We start from the raw sequence: 16256 nt of genomic DNA on the forward strand, positions 1-16256 counted from the left end.
TTTTCTGATATGGTGGAAAAATGAATTGATGTTTTCATGGACGATTTCTCTATTTTTGGGCCATCTTTTGAGGGGTGCCTATTAAATCTTGAAAGAGTATTACAGAGATGTGAAGAGTCCAATCTAGTTCTCAATTGGGAGAAATGCCATTTCATGGTTCAAGAAGGAATAGTGATGGGGCATAAAATTTCAGTAAGGGGAATAAAGGTGGACAAGGAAAAGATTGATGTAATTGAGAAACTTCCTCCTCCAATGAATGTTAAGGAAGTGAGAAGTTTCTTAGGACATGCAGGGTTCTATAGGCGATTCAAAAAAGATTTCTCAAAAGTTTCCAAACCACTTAGCAATCTGTTGAATAAAGATGTTGCTTTGGTGTTCGATGAAGAGTGCATGGAAGCATTTAATGATCTGAAAACCAGATTAGTGTCTACTCCAGTCATTACAACACCAGATTGGGGACAAGAATTTAAGTTGATGTGTGATGTGAGTGACTATGCCGTAGGTGCAGTGCTTGGACAACGGAAGGGAAAAATTTTTCATGCTATATACTACGCCAGCAAGGTTCCAAATGATGCACAGGTGAACTATGCTACCACAGAAAAAGAAATGCTGGCAATTGTCTATGCACTTGAAAATTTTAGATCTTATTTGGCAGGTTCAAGAGTTATCATCTACACCGATCATGCAACTATTAAATATTTGCTCAACAAGGCTGATTCCAAACCCAGATTGATAAGATGGATCTTGCTGTTGTAAGAATTTGATTTGGTGATTCAAGATAAAAAGGGATCGGAAAACGTTATAGCTGACCATTTGTCTAGATTGGTGAATGAGGAAGTCGCATCGAAAGAAGCTAAAGTGAGAGATGAATTCCCTGATGAATCATTATTCTTGGTGAATGAGAGACCTTGGTTTGCCAATATGGCCAACTTCAAAGCTGCAGGAATCATCCCAAAGGACTTAACTTGGCAGCAGAGGAAGAAATTCCTACATGATGCTCGATTCTATATCTGGGATGATCCGCACTTGTTCAAGATAGGAGCTGACAATCTCCTACGAAGATGTGTGACACAAGAAGAGGCCAAGAACATATTATGGCATTGCCACAATTCTCCATGTGGCGGCCATTATGATGGAGAAAAGACGGTGACCAAGGTTTTGTAATCTGGATTCTTTTGGCCCACTCTTTTCAAAGATGCTCACCAGCATGTGCAACACTATGATCAATGTCAGAGGATGAGGGGTATATAAAGAAGAAATGAAATGCCTCTATAGAATATTATGGAGGTTGAGGTATTCGATTGTTGGGGGATTGATTTTGTAGGTCCCTTCCCTTCGTCTTTTGGCAATGAATATATACTAGTGGCTATTGACTATGTCTCTAAATAGGTTGAAGTAGTGGCTACCCTGCATAATGATGCTTAGACTGTGGTAAAGTTTCTGAAGAAGAACATTTTCTCAATATTTAGGGTGCCCAGAATTCTGATTAGCGATGGAGGGACACACTTCTGTAATAATCAGCTATAGAAGGTGTTGAAGCAATATAATGTGACACACAAAGTAGCATCACCTTATCACCCCCAGACTAATGGGCAAGTAGAAGTATCGAATAGGGAATTGAAAAAGATTTTGGAGAAGACTATAGCTTCTACTAGAAAGGACTGGTCAATCAAATTAGATGATGCCTTATGGGCGTACATAACAACATTCAAGACTCCGATAGGCTTATCTCCATTTCAGATGGTGTATGGCAAGTCTTGTCACTTACCAGCGGAGATGGAATATAAAGCATACTGGGCCTTGAAGTTTTTGAACTTTGACGAAGCCGCATCCAGAGAACAAAGGAGGCTGCAACTTTTGGAGTTGGAAGAGATGAGATTAACTGCTTATGAATCTTCTAAGCTGTATAAAGAAAGGATAAAAAAGTATCATGATAAAAAGCTGCTCAAGAAGGACTTTCAGCCAGGACAACAGGTGTTGCTTTTCAACTCAAAACTTAAATTGTTTCCTGGAAAGCTTAAATCGAAATGGTCTGGACCATTTACCATCAAGAAAGTCCGACCATATGGAGCAATGGAGCAGTGGAGCTTTGTGATCCTCAATCTAAAGACCCTGACAAGACATGGGTAGTGAACGAACAAAGGTTGAAGCAATATCATGGTGGAGCTATGGAAAGATTGAATACTGTTCTACACTTCAAACCAGAATAACAGGATGATGCGCCAAGCTAATGACGTTAAAAAAGCACTTATTGGGAGGTAACCCAACTTTTCTTTCCCTTTTCTCTTTTTCATTATGTATGTCTTGCATGTAGTTAGGATAGTTGCTTGTGATTGTGATTAAATTTTCAGCTTGTTTAGTAGTGAACAAGGGGTTTTTTAAGCCTAGGTGAAGAGATGGACAAAAAAGACTAAGAAAATTTTTCAGTTGTCCATCTGCTAAGTGCAACCCTTGCGCTAAGCACCATTTCTTCATGCGCTAAGCCTGAGCTTTCTTGCGCTAAGCGCTTAGACCCCTGGCTAGTTGGCTGAATAGTTCAACTAAGCGCACATCATTGCACTAAGCCCAACATATTCACTGGAAGTAAACTTTGAGAAGTCAGCTTAGCAGAGATGATGTGCTAAGTGTCACTTTTTCTCTATAAAAAAAATTATTGTAGCAGCGCTAAGTGCGCTGTCCTGATCTAAGCCCCACATCCATTCTAGAATTGAACTTTCACAAGTTGGGCTTAGCGGCAAGATGTGCTAAGCGCCAATCCCTTACTATTTCTGAAATGCTTGGAAGTGCGCTTAGCGTGCTTGTTGCGCTAAGCCTGAACTACTCTTTGTAAGTTGAAGCTTGATTGCGTGCTAAGCCTTTCATCTCAGGCTAAGCGCATTTTGCAGAAAAATTTTGTTTTGCAGAAAGCACTAAACGCAGCCTGCAGCGCTAAGCCCCAGATCCTCTCTAGAATTTGAAACTTCAAGTTGGGCTTCGGGCGAGGTTAGGCTAAGCGCATGGGCTTTAAACTCAAATGTCACGTTGGCACGCTAAGCGCGCCAAAAGAAAAATGCTAAATAAAATAGAACTGGCAATGGCAGTTACCTTTACACCAAAGCTTTTTTCTATGCTTGTCCCCTTGTGCTTTTGTGCTTTCTTCTGCCTGTATTTCAAGTCATCCTTGCATCATTCTTGCTTTCATCTTACATCCTTCACTTCAATCCAAGTAAGTTGATGTTTATTTTCATTTGCTTTTCATGCTTTGAACCTTAGGATAGATGAATTCTTGCTTTGTTAGCTTGCATTGCTGTTTAGGTTAGGGTTTTTAGCTTTAGGGTTTGCTATTTTAGGATTTAAGTTAAGTTTTAAGCCCATTAGGGGAAATGCTACTAAAAGGGGTGAGGACCCCTGTGTTTCTGCTAGAAATTGTGATGAACGTGCTAAGCGCGCCTGCTGCGCTTAGCCTGTTCATCGCAATTGATGAATTTGTAGGTTTCCAGATGATTGCGCTAAGCACATTCATCCTTCTGATGAGTTTCATTGATGAACCCGCTAAGTGCGTCTGTGCGCTAAGCGAGACTAATGTTTTAGACATTTAGGATTTTTGAAATTTTTGGATCAGCGCTAAGCTTGACCTGTCAGGCTAAGCGCCACTTTGCTTCTGTTTTTCAACCTTTGAATAAGGCTAAGAACACCCTGCTGCACTAAGCCCTTGTTATGTTTCATGGAGGTTGAGCTAAGAGCGCTCTGCTGCGCTAAGCTCAACTCTCTTACTGTCTTTAAGCTTTTGTGATTAGGCTAAGCATGCCTTGTGCGCTAAGCCTGAGTGTCATTCTGGTGAGGCTGTGCTAAGCGCACCTGCTGCGCTAAGCTCAAGTCCTCTTTTGTTTTATAAATTGTAGATTTAGGCTAAGCCTAGCATGTTGCACTAAGTCAAATATGCAGAAAAACATTTTCTGTGTCTTCAGGCTAAGCGCGTGCCTGTCGTGCTTAGCCCACGAGTAAATTTGCATAAGGCACGCTAAGCCCAGCATGCTGCGCTAAGTGCCCAGTTTAGTTTTCAGTTTTAATTTTCTGTTTTTGATGAAAATAATGTTGTGTAACCCTGTGGTTTGATTTTATTCTTTCAAATGGCATCAAAGAAGAGAAAGGCACTTGCCACACCTTCCCAAGTCCGATATGACCGATCTAGGTTCACTTCTCCTAAGGCTTGGGAAAGGTACACTGATATTGTGTTACCCAGAAAGATACTCCTTGAGCAAAATGTGGTAATCTACCACACTGAGTTTGATGAGTTCAAGGAAGAACTAGAGAGAAGAAAATGGGATGAGGAATTGACCAATTTTGATGAAGGCAGCATTGATGTTACCATTGTGAAAGAATTCTATGCTAACCTCTATGATCCAGAGGACAAATCACCAAAACAGGTAAGGGTCAGAGGTCATTTGATAAAATTTCATGAAGACTCCCTTAACACCTTTTTAAAGACCCCTGTGATCATTGAGGAGGGGGAAAATTTATCTGCTTATTCCAGGTTTGCACTCCTAAGGCCTAATCCTCAAGAGTTGGCTACTAAGCTCTGCATCCCAGGGAGGGGATTTGAGCTGAATGCTGATGGTCAGCCTCTGAAGATTTTAAGGAAGTCACATCAGATTCCAGATCTTTGGAGAGTCTTAGCCCTGCCATTAACTTGGCATATATAAAGAAGAATTGTTGAAATCTAGATGATCCAACAGTGACATTCAGAGGGCCAAGGAAGGCTAGGGGTAAAGGATCTGAGGCTCCCCCTACTTCAGCAACACCAGATGCTTCTACTCCTTCTTCATCTACTTTACCAGATCCTTCAGCACTATCCACTTCGACTCCACATCTTCCACAATTTCCAATTCAGCTCCCAGCTTCTTATGCTCCTGCATTAGATTTCTTGTTTACCGTAGAGATGCTTCACTCCATGATGCATAGCCTCCATAGAGGACATGTTATTCTTATGCAGAGTTTTCAGAGTCTAGGCCTGCCTTCTATTATGCCTATGGAGGATTTCCATGCACAGGTGGCCTGGCCAGGAGTCCATCCTTCTCCTTCTGGAGGGGGGGGGGGCCTTGGCAGCCCAAGAACTTGACTCTGCTAAGCCAGTGGAGGAGCACACAGAGGAGCAGGCAGCAGAGGAGCCAACTTTAGCAGAGGATGAGCTCATTCCTCTTGAGCCCTTTTCATTTGCTGCAAATACATCTATGGCTCAGGAAGAGGAGACTTCTCCAAATCCCATGGCAGAGCCATTCCTTGCACCTATATCTGAGGACACCATGCTATCAGCACCAGCCATGGAGCCAGAGCAGCCCATTCTTCAGGATGTACCAGCTGTTCTGATGTTGGATCTTAATGAGCATGCAGAGGACTACTCGCAGGAGGATTGACAGGATCTTTATCTTCTTGTCTTGCATTTTGAACAATTTATTTTGATCAGTTTATTTAGTTTATGCTTTATGTTTTAGTTATTTAAATTTTAGTCTTTTAAATTTCAGTTGTTTTAGTTGTTTGTACAAAAGCATGTTTGAACAGTGAACTAATTGATTATGATATTTCGTGGTGTGATTTCTTATGAATGAGGTGTTTGTGATTGATTTGAATGAGAAATTGTAAGAATTGAGTGCATTGGAATGATTAGATGTTTGTTTTGATCAAGCTTGCAACCATTAGAAGAAAAAGAACATGTGATTAGAAGTATGACTAAAAATGTTAGTCAGTTTATCAAATTGATTGTGAAGGATTGCATTGACCGTATCTCGATGAGAGTGTGATCCTTAAATTTTGAGAGAAATGACTATCATTAAGTATTGATTTTTGCATGAATCTCTGAAGTATGGACTGAATGCATGAAATTGAGGATGATGAAGGCCATGTTTGATTGTGATAGCCACTTAGCCAAAAAGCTGACCATGTGCTTGAATGATTTATCCCTTGCACCCAGTTTTGAGCTGAATGATTGATTGATTGAACCTTGAGCCTATACAATTTTATCTCTTGCTACCTTGTCTTAGGTTGTAGGAGAGCATCATCCACAGAAAAGCTTGGTTCAAGAAAAATTTGTCCCAAATTTGGGGGAGTTATATGTTAAAGCAAATTTTTCCAAATTTGGGGGAGACATTGGGTAAAGAAATAAAATGGTCAAAATAGAGCAGCATATACACACTGTTTTCGTTATAAAAAAAACTGTAAGCATAAATAAAAGTGTTTAAGTGTGTGTGCTGCAAATCAATGAAATGAAGCTAAGTGCCTAAAAAGAGGCAAGTATTGGGGTGGGAATGAATGAGAAGTAAAGGTTTATCTATGCATGAATGTTCTCCTAGAATTTAAGCTTTTGAATTCTAGAAAAACCATGATTTGTTGGTAGCCCAACCTCATTACAAGCCTAGAAAGTCCTTCAGATTTAGTTTTTGTGTTTATTTCTGTATGGTATGAGATGAAATGCAAAGATTATGACTTGTGTTAGTTGTTTATGATGGAATGAGCCTAAACACTTGAGCTTGAGTGAAATAATGACTGTGAGGCTTTAGTTGATGATCCTTCCTTGCTATTTGTCATTCTTACTAGCTTATTTCAGTTGTGAGCCTAATAAATATGTTCCTATCTTTGAAAAGTTGCATGTTTGTGAAAAGCAATTGATTGAAGCATACCATGATATTCATTTCATATGATTGAATTTCTTTGTAAAGCAAACACCATTTGGATTGACCACTATATTTTGTCACTTGAGGACAAGTGACTGTTCTTTCTTTGCTTGATGACAAGCAAAACTATAAATTTGGGGGAGTTTGTTAGTCGTCTTATACGACTAACTTTTGTATAGAAAACATTTTCCAAAACTTGTATAGTTTCCCCAATTTATAGTTATTTTATAGGGATTTGTAAATAAATCTTGTTTTATTGTTATAGTTGTCCCTAGAATATTTTCCATTTGATTTAATGATGAAATATGTTCAATTTCAGGTTAAAAGAGTCTAAGTCTTGAAGTGCTAAAAGTGGCAGTTGCACTCAGCTCACCATTTGGGCTCAACCCGCATTCAACGCTAAGCGCAACTTCAGCATGCTTAGCGTGATAGAAGAATCTAGCAGAGCATAAATATCGAGGCCGCGCACTAAGCGCGATGGTTGTCTTTAGCCAGGCTTAGCGCATGACTAGCACTAAGCTCAAATCCACTTACTTGCGCAAAGCGTGAGGGTGGCGCTATGCGTGACATCGTGATTTCAGAGCCTATTTAAGCCTGAATTGTCAGAATTAGGGTTACGAATTTTGGAGATCAGAGCTGCATACTTTTGCACAAAATTCGAGATAGTGCTCTGGAGGCAACATCTAAGCAAGGAAGCTAGGGTTCATCACTTTGAGAGATTAGAGAGTGTTTGAGTGATTGTGAGGTGCCAAGAAGAGGAGGAGAAATCCCCCTTCTTATGTAAGCAACAATTACTCTGTACTTTCTGTCTCATTTGCATTAGGGTTCCTTGTATGGCTGGTTAAATACCCTAGTTAGGGATTTCTAAGGAACAGTTGATGTAATTACTTTTAATATCTAATTAATTATGTTTTGTGTGTTCAATGCTTCTTTCAATGCTTAATTACTGCATGCTCTTGGTCTGATCACCCATTTGCGTATACTGTTAGGTGACTTTAGCATTGGGAAATGTACTATTGCCTTAGAACTTGATAGAAGCAGGACTAAATAACTACATTACTAGGGATGGATTGTGGGGTTTTAGTTTTCTGAATATGTTGTGATGATAATGCTATTTAAGTTAAGCCTAGTCTTAGAAGAGAGATCTGCAGACAAAGCTTAGGTTAAATTAGTCTAAACTTATGAGGGGTCGTGGTTTAGTACTTTGGGCTACAACATAGAACACAAGAACATGATTAATTAGAGAAATATCCTCATATGCATCAACTTTTTTGTTAGAAAGACCCAACGCTTTTTACCTATTGCTATCAAATTTTACTTGCATTTACTTTTTTTACCATAGAAATAGTTTATTTCTGTTATAATCATCGGTTATTAATGTTGTTCCAACAATGCCTTACTTCTGAATAAAAATTTGTCTAATAAGCAAGTTCCTAAGTTCGATACTCAGATCACTCCGTTTTAATTTTTAATACTTGACGACCCGGTGCACTTTCCGTTGTTTCATTTCCCTTGAATATATTAGTTGAAAATTGGAGAAAAAGGAACCATATGGGAAAATGAACAGTAATGTTTGTTTTAAGATAAGTTGTAGAAATAAAAGGCCAAGTTAAAAAATAGATAACTAAAAACATAACAAAGTTCTAAGAGACAAAAACACAAATAATTTGTAAGAAAACTAGATTAATGCAAATTTTTATAGGTGTTGGGGTTTTGGTTCCACTAAGTTAACAACCTCACTAACTATAAGAATTTTATTTACCTCATGTCCACTCTAATGTCACTTTAACCTCAGAAACTCCCCTTCCGACCATACCCATCAAACCATTCAAACATATATCTTATGGCATCCAACGCGTCAAAGAACAACACTGGCTGTACCACCAAAAGTAGAAAGGCACTAGCACTGGAGAGTTGGGTGAGGTCATGAGCATGTCGCCCAATACTAGTAGAGAGAAACTGAGAAAGATAATAATGGGTGAAAGAAAGGGTGTGCAACATCAGAGAGAAAGTTTCAACTTAACACATATAAGTTGTGAACCTGTGACTTATGAGTACACGACAAATAAGAAGAGGTGATAGAAAGAAAGAGTGATGGAAGGAAGAAAGGACTAATTGGATAATGAAATAAAAAAAAGGTTTTGGGTGGCGTGAACTATGAAGGAAGAAAGGGTTGTCAAAGTCAAGTCTAATACCTATTTTTAGTGCAGAGTCCAACAAACTACTTCACATCGAAATTCTTATTTTTAAGTCAGGTAGTTTGGTTTTCGATAGGGTCAAGGGTTTTTTCTCACCCTTAGGAGATGGCACTACAACTAAATTCTGGCACCACAATTGGATACCAGATTGTGGAGTTTTTTGGGATTTAGCTGCAAATAGTTCACTAGAGGCAGAGTTGGAGAAATCTATTTTTGAGTATGTGGGTGTAAATAGGTGTTGGTTGATAAATAGTTTCAAGGATTACATTCCTAATCATATTACAATTAAAATTGTATCCATGTTACCTCCGATGGTGGAAGTCAAAAGGATTTAATGGCCAGGAATAAATCTAGTGGTGGTGCATTTTCGATAAAATCCACCTTTTTGATACTATTAGAGATTTTTATCAGCCTGTCTGGATCATTTTATGTTTTAGTTAGTGAATAAGTGGAAAGGCCCTGAAAGAATAAAAGCATTTATTTGGAAATTTAGTCATGAAAGCATCTTGATTAATGTTAGAAGGAATAGGATAGAGATGTTGGAATTATAATAAACCATATAAAATACCATATGAGCATCAAACATAAACACATTACGTTAGATTATTGAGAAGAGTTTTAGGAATACATGGATCCATAATGATTGATTAATCAAATGCAGCAAAATCTGAACAATAGTCACAAACAATTGGTTTAATGATCTTCCTCAACCAAATTACCTTATTCCTTATGAGACCATTGTTTTCTCTTCAAATGAGGAGAGGAGAAAATGTTTCTTGATTTGGTGTGTTAGGGACCATAACGGAGCCTCAGGTTTTAAACCTATTAGGGTTCCCGTTATCCCCTAATGGACTAAATTGGTTTTTGCTCATTAAGCCCATATCAATTTTCTATTGGCAGTTTAATAGGCTCTCAAAATTAGATCACTTATATTAAGCTCATCTAAATGAAAATAACAAATATAGATGATAGTATAATATGTAGCCCATATTAATTAATTAGGAATTATGAAATTCCTAACAATCTCCCACTTGGGCTTAATATTAATTGTAGACATTTATACCACAAAATTTTTTAGGTGTGCAACTATATGTTATTTACTTTAAGACTCCTCTTTAAACAATCTGGTCCATTTCATATAACAATAAGGAACCACTGCGATTTTCGTCACAATTTAATGTGACTAAGCCACAATGATCACCATTGTCACTCATACTTGATGACATAAAATAAAATATGGATAAGTGGCATGGGAATTACATGCAATGTGATCTTAATCATGTTTATTCCTAACTAGTCTAAACTTTATTATTTATAGAGATCAATCTTAATGCAATATACAAATATTTCACACAAACAAGCTCAAAATATAATGATAATTATCAATTTTATTTTATAGAAAATTCAATCTATACAAATATAAAAAAAACATAAAACATAGAACATAAATGAGACTCCCACTAAATGAAGATACTATAAGGAATCACACCCATATGAGCAAAGTGCTCATGAAAAACTTTAGGTACCAAACCTTTCGTATATGGGTCAGCTAGCATATCATTAGTTCTTAAATGTTTTATGGAAATATGTTTATTTTGAACTCTTTCCTTAGAGATAAGTGTTAGACAAGTGGCCTCAGATATCTTAAGAAGGGGGGTTGAATTAAGATATTGCAAACTATTTCCCCAATTAAAATTCTATTTCACTTTCTATTCAAGTTACAAATTCCCTTAAAAACGAACTCTTAAATAATGATTCAAATAGAACAATCTGAATATAAATATAAAGAAATAATAAATAAAAGAGTTTAAGGGAAGAGAAAGTGCAAACTCGGATTTATACTGGTTCAGCCACACCCTTGTGCCTACGTCCAATCCCCAAGTAACCCGCTTGAGAGTTCCGCTATCTTGTAAAATCCTTTTACAAGTTCTGAACACACAAGGACAATCCTTCCTTTGTGTTCAGAATTCTTTTACAACAAGAGACCCTCGGTCTCTTAATCCCTTAGAGAATTTAGAAATAAGAGAAGAATAAATCTCTCTTGAAAGAGATAGATTTTACAATCTGAGCACTCAATTGATTCCTTATTGAATTGCAAGTGTATTGGCCAAGGAATTCTTAAGAGGATAAAATGTTTTTTTCTCTTTGAGAGAATAAGACTTTTTGATATGAAAAACTCTAAGCAAATTCGTGTTTCAAGTCACATATATATAGACCTTTGGTGGCCATGTAAAAACCATTTGAGAAGATGTGACTCTTAGAAATAATTTTTTGAAAATCTTCTCTGGTAATCGATTAAAGGATTTGTGTAATCGATTACAGCTTTTAAAATTTGAATTAAAACGTTTATTAACTGCTGGTAATCGATTACCAATATTGCATAATCGATTACACAGTCTAAAATTTGAATTCAAATATTTAGTAACTGTTGTAAACCATTTTTGGCCACTGGTAATCGATTACATCCTCTGGTAATCGATTACCAGAGAGTAAATCTCTTGAAAAATACTTTTTAACTTAAATTACTTGGCCAAACCTTTTGCTATATCAATTTGGAATTCCCTTCTTAAAATACTAGTGATCATCTTGATGTTGTGTCTTGCATTCTTGAATCATTGTCTTGAATTTAAACTTGAAAAGCACATTTGCATCATTTGCATCAAATCATCATGATCATCATCAAAACATCAAAGTCATTTGCTTCTACAATAAGTATTTACTTGCCCTTAGGACTATGCGAAAACCGGTTCAAAAAAAAAATCGAATCGAACTAGTTTTCGAATTGGTTTTGCCAGTTTAGTTTTTAACTCGAATCTACTAACTGGTTTGCGATCTGGTTCAAAATCGAACTGGTTTTAGAAAATGAGTTCCGAACTGGTTATGAACCGGTTCTAAACTGATCTGGTTTCAAATTAGTTTATAACTATTTTCAGAGTTGAATCGATTCTGAACTGGTTTCAAACTAGTTTAAAACTGTTTTAAGAGCCGAACTGGTTTTGAATTGGTTTTCAATTTTTTTTTGAATTAGCAAAGTAACTTTGCTTAGAAAAATACATATTGAAATAGCATGTGTTAGATTTTCTACTACATTTTGCTGAGTATAATGATGATCGTAATTAGTAGTTACATAGGGGCCAAAAAACATTTACCTTCATGTCTTCAACAAATGAATGGAATCAACCATGAAGGTGACAAAACCAAAGACAAAAGATGCACAAGAACCTCTAGCCTAGAAAAAAACAAGTCAAGCACATGAACTCCAAGAAAGATAATTTTCTTGCCAAACTAATCCATTTATAACAACTTCAATTGCTTTCAAGTAATAAAGATAAGTACCAGAGTAGAGTTGTAGCCTATCCCTACATTCAAATAAATGGTTCCAATCTAAACAGTGACTACAATGTAGATAGCAAGCCTAAGCCAGTAGTATCCAAAGTGCATTAGAAAACCAGCCTCACTTCCTCCAAGCCTTACTTCCTTCCCACATGGAAGGATGGAATAATTTTTCAAGTATTTAGCATGAATGCTTATATCTAGCTCTTTTCCTTCTTGTTCTATTAGCTAATACCATTAGGCTATACTTGACTTACTATAAATGGACCTTCCCAATTACGGGATCACTTGCCTAATTCCAAATCTTTTGCTCCTATCGACAAGATAGACTTCCAAACCAAATTGCCTTCACCAAATGTTTAAGCTTAAGATGTTTATTATAAGCTTCTTCTACTTTTATTTTGTTGAGTAGAATACTCTCAAGTGCGACTAGTTGATACTCATTAGTGTCATCCAACAGAGCTTGTTGATGTACATCCATTGGTAGTGTTTTTCTTAGCTACTCATAATGATTGTACATTAGTTTCTAATGGAAGAACAACATCATGCCCATAGGTTAGCTGAAATGGGGGTAAACTTTGTTGCTGTAGATGGAGTATTTTGGCTATTCAATTAAGATTTTTTACAATTTAAAAAAAAGTCTCATGATATTCAAAAGTATACAAATTTCGATAGATTCTTTCTTATGATTAATTTTAATGGATTTCATGAGACATTTTATGAGAAAACAAATATTAAACAATCTCACTCAAACCCTTGAGAATTCATGAGACTTTCTTTCTTTCTTTTGCAAATTGACAAATTTTTCTTTTCTCGTCATACACAATCCCTTGTCTCTTTGTTGAAAGCGATAAGCATTCATATTTTTTTTTTACTCTTTTGGCCAATGGTCAACATGCCCTGGAACATGTGATATGAGAGATTTTCTCAATTCTTTGAATTTGGAGGGTCATCTTGGCTACATGCTTATACATATAAATGAACATGAATATATATATATATATATATATATATATATATATATATATATATATATATATACATTCATACATGAGAGAGATATAATTTTAATGAATGTGAGAAATTGACTCATGTATGAGTGGATAAATATATAAATGAGATTTTAAATAATTGTTGGGTATGATTTTTGTTTGGTGGGATCATTATTGCGGGAATGATTACAAGTATCCATATTACTGACAGACATTATGGTATATAGTTTTTATACAATTAACATGATTTATGATTGAAGGGGAATGAATCTATTGTACTTGTAAATATGCTAGGAGAAATTTATTTGTCATGTAATAGGTTTAGGATTCTTTGTATAATTTGAGTTGTATTTAAAGTGTTAGGTAGACAAAATTCATGAATCTTTATCAATAACTTTGAGTGTTTTTTTAAAAATTCACGAGATCCTTAAAAATCCATAATGTCCTTTCAAATCTTATGAAATCATATTTTGTAAATTCATTAAAATCTGAACTAAAAAAATCCTAATCATAAAAGTCTTTTACAAAAATCTTAAAAATCATTACATTTTAATAAATTCTTTAAAAATCCGCAAGATTTTTTAATGCCAAAATAGTATTTTAAAATCCTAATCCAATACACTCCCTTAATTTCCCATGTTTGGTATCAATTTTTTTAAAAATTCTAATAAATGATGTTTTCCAATTTTTTTTAATTAGTTTCCCACAACAACTTTTCCATGAGGGAGGTGGGAATCTTACTTTCTCGAGTAATTTTTCTTTTTCTACAGTAAAAATAGCATCTTACTTTTTATTAAACTATTTATTGCAGTAAAAATATTGTATAACTATTTGATTCCTAGGAAACTTATCTTATGATTGCAATAATCAACCAAATAAATTTTATTCATCCTCTAAAGCATGATTCTTAGGATTCATGGTTTTCAGGAATCATGATTTTTAAGCATGCAAAAACTTATCTCCTACCAAGCGTCCCATTAGAGTTGAAAGTTTTTAATAGCAAACGTAAAATTGTACTCCGCATGATTTTTGTAGCACTCTTCTATGATATACATGTTAGTCATCTTATACGACTAACTTTTGTATAAAAAACATTTTCCAAAACTTGTATAGTTCCCCAATTTATGGTTATTTTGTAGTAATTTGTAAATAAATCTTGTTTTATTATTAAAGTGGTCTCTTGAATATTTCCATTGGATTTAATGATGAAATTTGTGCAATTTTAGGTTAAAAAAAGGCTAAGTCATGAAGTGTTAAGCATGCATCCATCGCTAAGCGCAGCTTCAGCACGATAGAAGAATTTGGCAGAGCATCAATATCAAGGTCGCTCGCTATGCACGAGATCAGTGTACTAAGCGCAACGGTTGTCTTCAGCCAGGCTCAGCGTATGACTGACACTAAGCTCAAATCCACTTACTCGTGCTAAGCGTGAGGGTGGCGCTATGCGCAACGTCGCGGATTTAGAGCCTATTTAAAGCATGTCTTGTGCAGAATTAGGGTACATGCACAAAGAGAAGACAACTTTTGCAGAGAATTCCAAAGCACACCACAGTGCCTATTTCGGGAAAAGAGCTCTGGAGGCAGCAAGAGGAGCAGCTTTTGCAGAGTGACCTAGGTTTTGTAATTAGAGAAAGATTAGTGAGTTGCAGAGTGATTGTGAGATGTTGAGAAGAGGAGGAGGGATCCCCCTTCTTGTGTGAGGAGTAGTTATTCTCTACTCTTAATCTCATTATTGTTAGGGTTTTTCTGTAATGGCTGGCTAAACACCCTTGTTGGGGATTTCTAAAGAACAGATGATGTAATTCCTTTAATATCTAACTGGTTGTGTTTATTGTGTTTATTGTGTTTATTGTGTTCAATGCTTCTTTCAGTGCTTAAATTATATATGCTCTTGTGTGCATAGTTAGGTGACTTTAGCATTGGGAAATATATTGTTGCCTTAGAACTTGATTAAAGCAGGATTGAAACTTAGTCTTAAATGAGGGATCTGTGGATTAAGTTTTGGCTTCAAATATGCTGTTACAATAATGCTGTTTGATCTAAGTCTAGTCTTAAATGAGGGATTTGCGGACGAAGCTTAGGTTAAATTAGTCTAAACTTTCATAAGCTATTTAAGTTGAGCCTGGTCTTAAATGAGGGATCTGCGAACGAAGCTTAGTATAAGTTAGTCTAAACCTACAAGGGCTATCTAAATTAAGCCTAGTCCAACAAGAGGGATCTGAGGATGAAGCTTGGATTGATTCAGCCTAACTTGGGATCAAGGTTTAGTAATTTAGGCTACAACATAGAACACAAAAGCATGATTGATTAGAGAAACATCTTTATATACATCAACTTGTTTGTTAGAATGTCCCAACACTTTTACCTACTGCTGTCAATCTTACTTGAATTTTTTTTTTTTACTATTTTTAGCCTAGACTTAGTTTAATTTTGTTCTAAACCATCAATTATCAATGTTTCTTTCAACAATGCCTTATTTCTGAATTTAACCCTGTCTAGTTCCTTGAGTTCGATACTCGGATTCATCCATTTTAATTTTAAATACTTGACGATCCGGTGTGCTTTCCAACGAATCGGATTTCCCTTGAACATATTCATATAAAGAAAAATTGGACCAAAAAGTAACTGTATGGGAAATCCAACAATACACCTTAATAACTTTCTCATTTTAATTCCTTAACCAATGTCCTTAGGGCAGTGGTTAGCAAAACTCTCTAAGATCTAATTACTTAATTTACCAAGATTAATAAAAATAGTTAATTTAATTGATGACAATAATTTGCCCAAAACTTATATACTTTTCTAAAAATACCATTTTCATTAATGTTATTTCTCTTATAAATGTATGTTAATATAATCCCTGTCTTATTTAGTTAGAGATATTTTTAATCTAAAAATGATTAATACATGCAACAATATGGATTAAGCTTATACTAAAAAACAATTAAATTTAAAAATTTGGATCTTATAAGTCAGAACGGGGAACAAAGGTAGTTTTAAATTTCTTTTGTACTAGTATATAGGTTCAATTTAATATATTTTCTTTTAGCTGATAAAATTTGTTTTTTAGGATAAGATCAACTCAA

The 16256-nt window shown here is 35.7% G+C and overlaps 1 protein-coding gene across 1 annotated transcript; it reads left to right on the forward strand.

The window, feature by feature from the left end:
- The first annotated feature begins 1776 nt into the window (after positions 1–1776).
- On the forward strand, positions 1777–2130 carry LOC102659600 (uncharacterized). The gene has a single exon (XM_006584156.1). It carries the CDS (start codon positions 1777–1779, stop codon positions 2128–2130), a length of 354 nt encoding a protein of 117 aa, XP_006584219.1.
- Positions 2131–16256: the final 14126 nt, after the last annotated feature.

The sequence above is a fragment of the Glycine max genome, chromosome 7 (assembly GCF_000004515.6).
Source record: "Glycine max cultivar Williams 82 chromosome 7, Glycine_max_v4.0, whole genome shotgun sequence".
Taxonomy (NCBI): Eukaryota; Viridiplantae; Streptophyta; class Magnoliopsida; order Fabales; family Fabaceae; genus Glycine; species Glycine max.

What these genes read in the sequence shown, in the direction of transcription:
- LOC102659600 (XM_006584156.1), top strand. Translation starts at nt 1,777, where the DNA reads ATGGAATATAAAGCATACTGGGCCTTGAAGTTTTTGAACTTTGACGAA.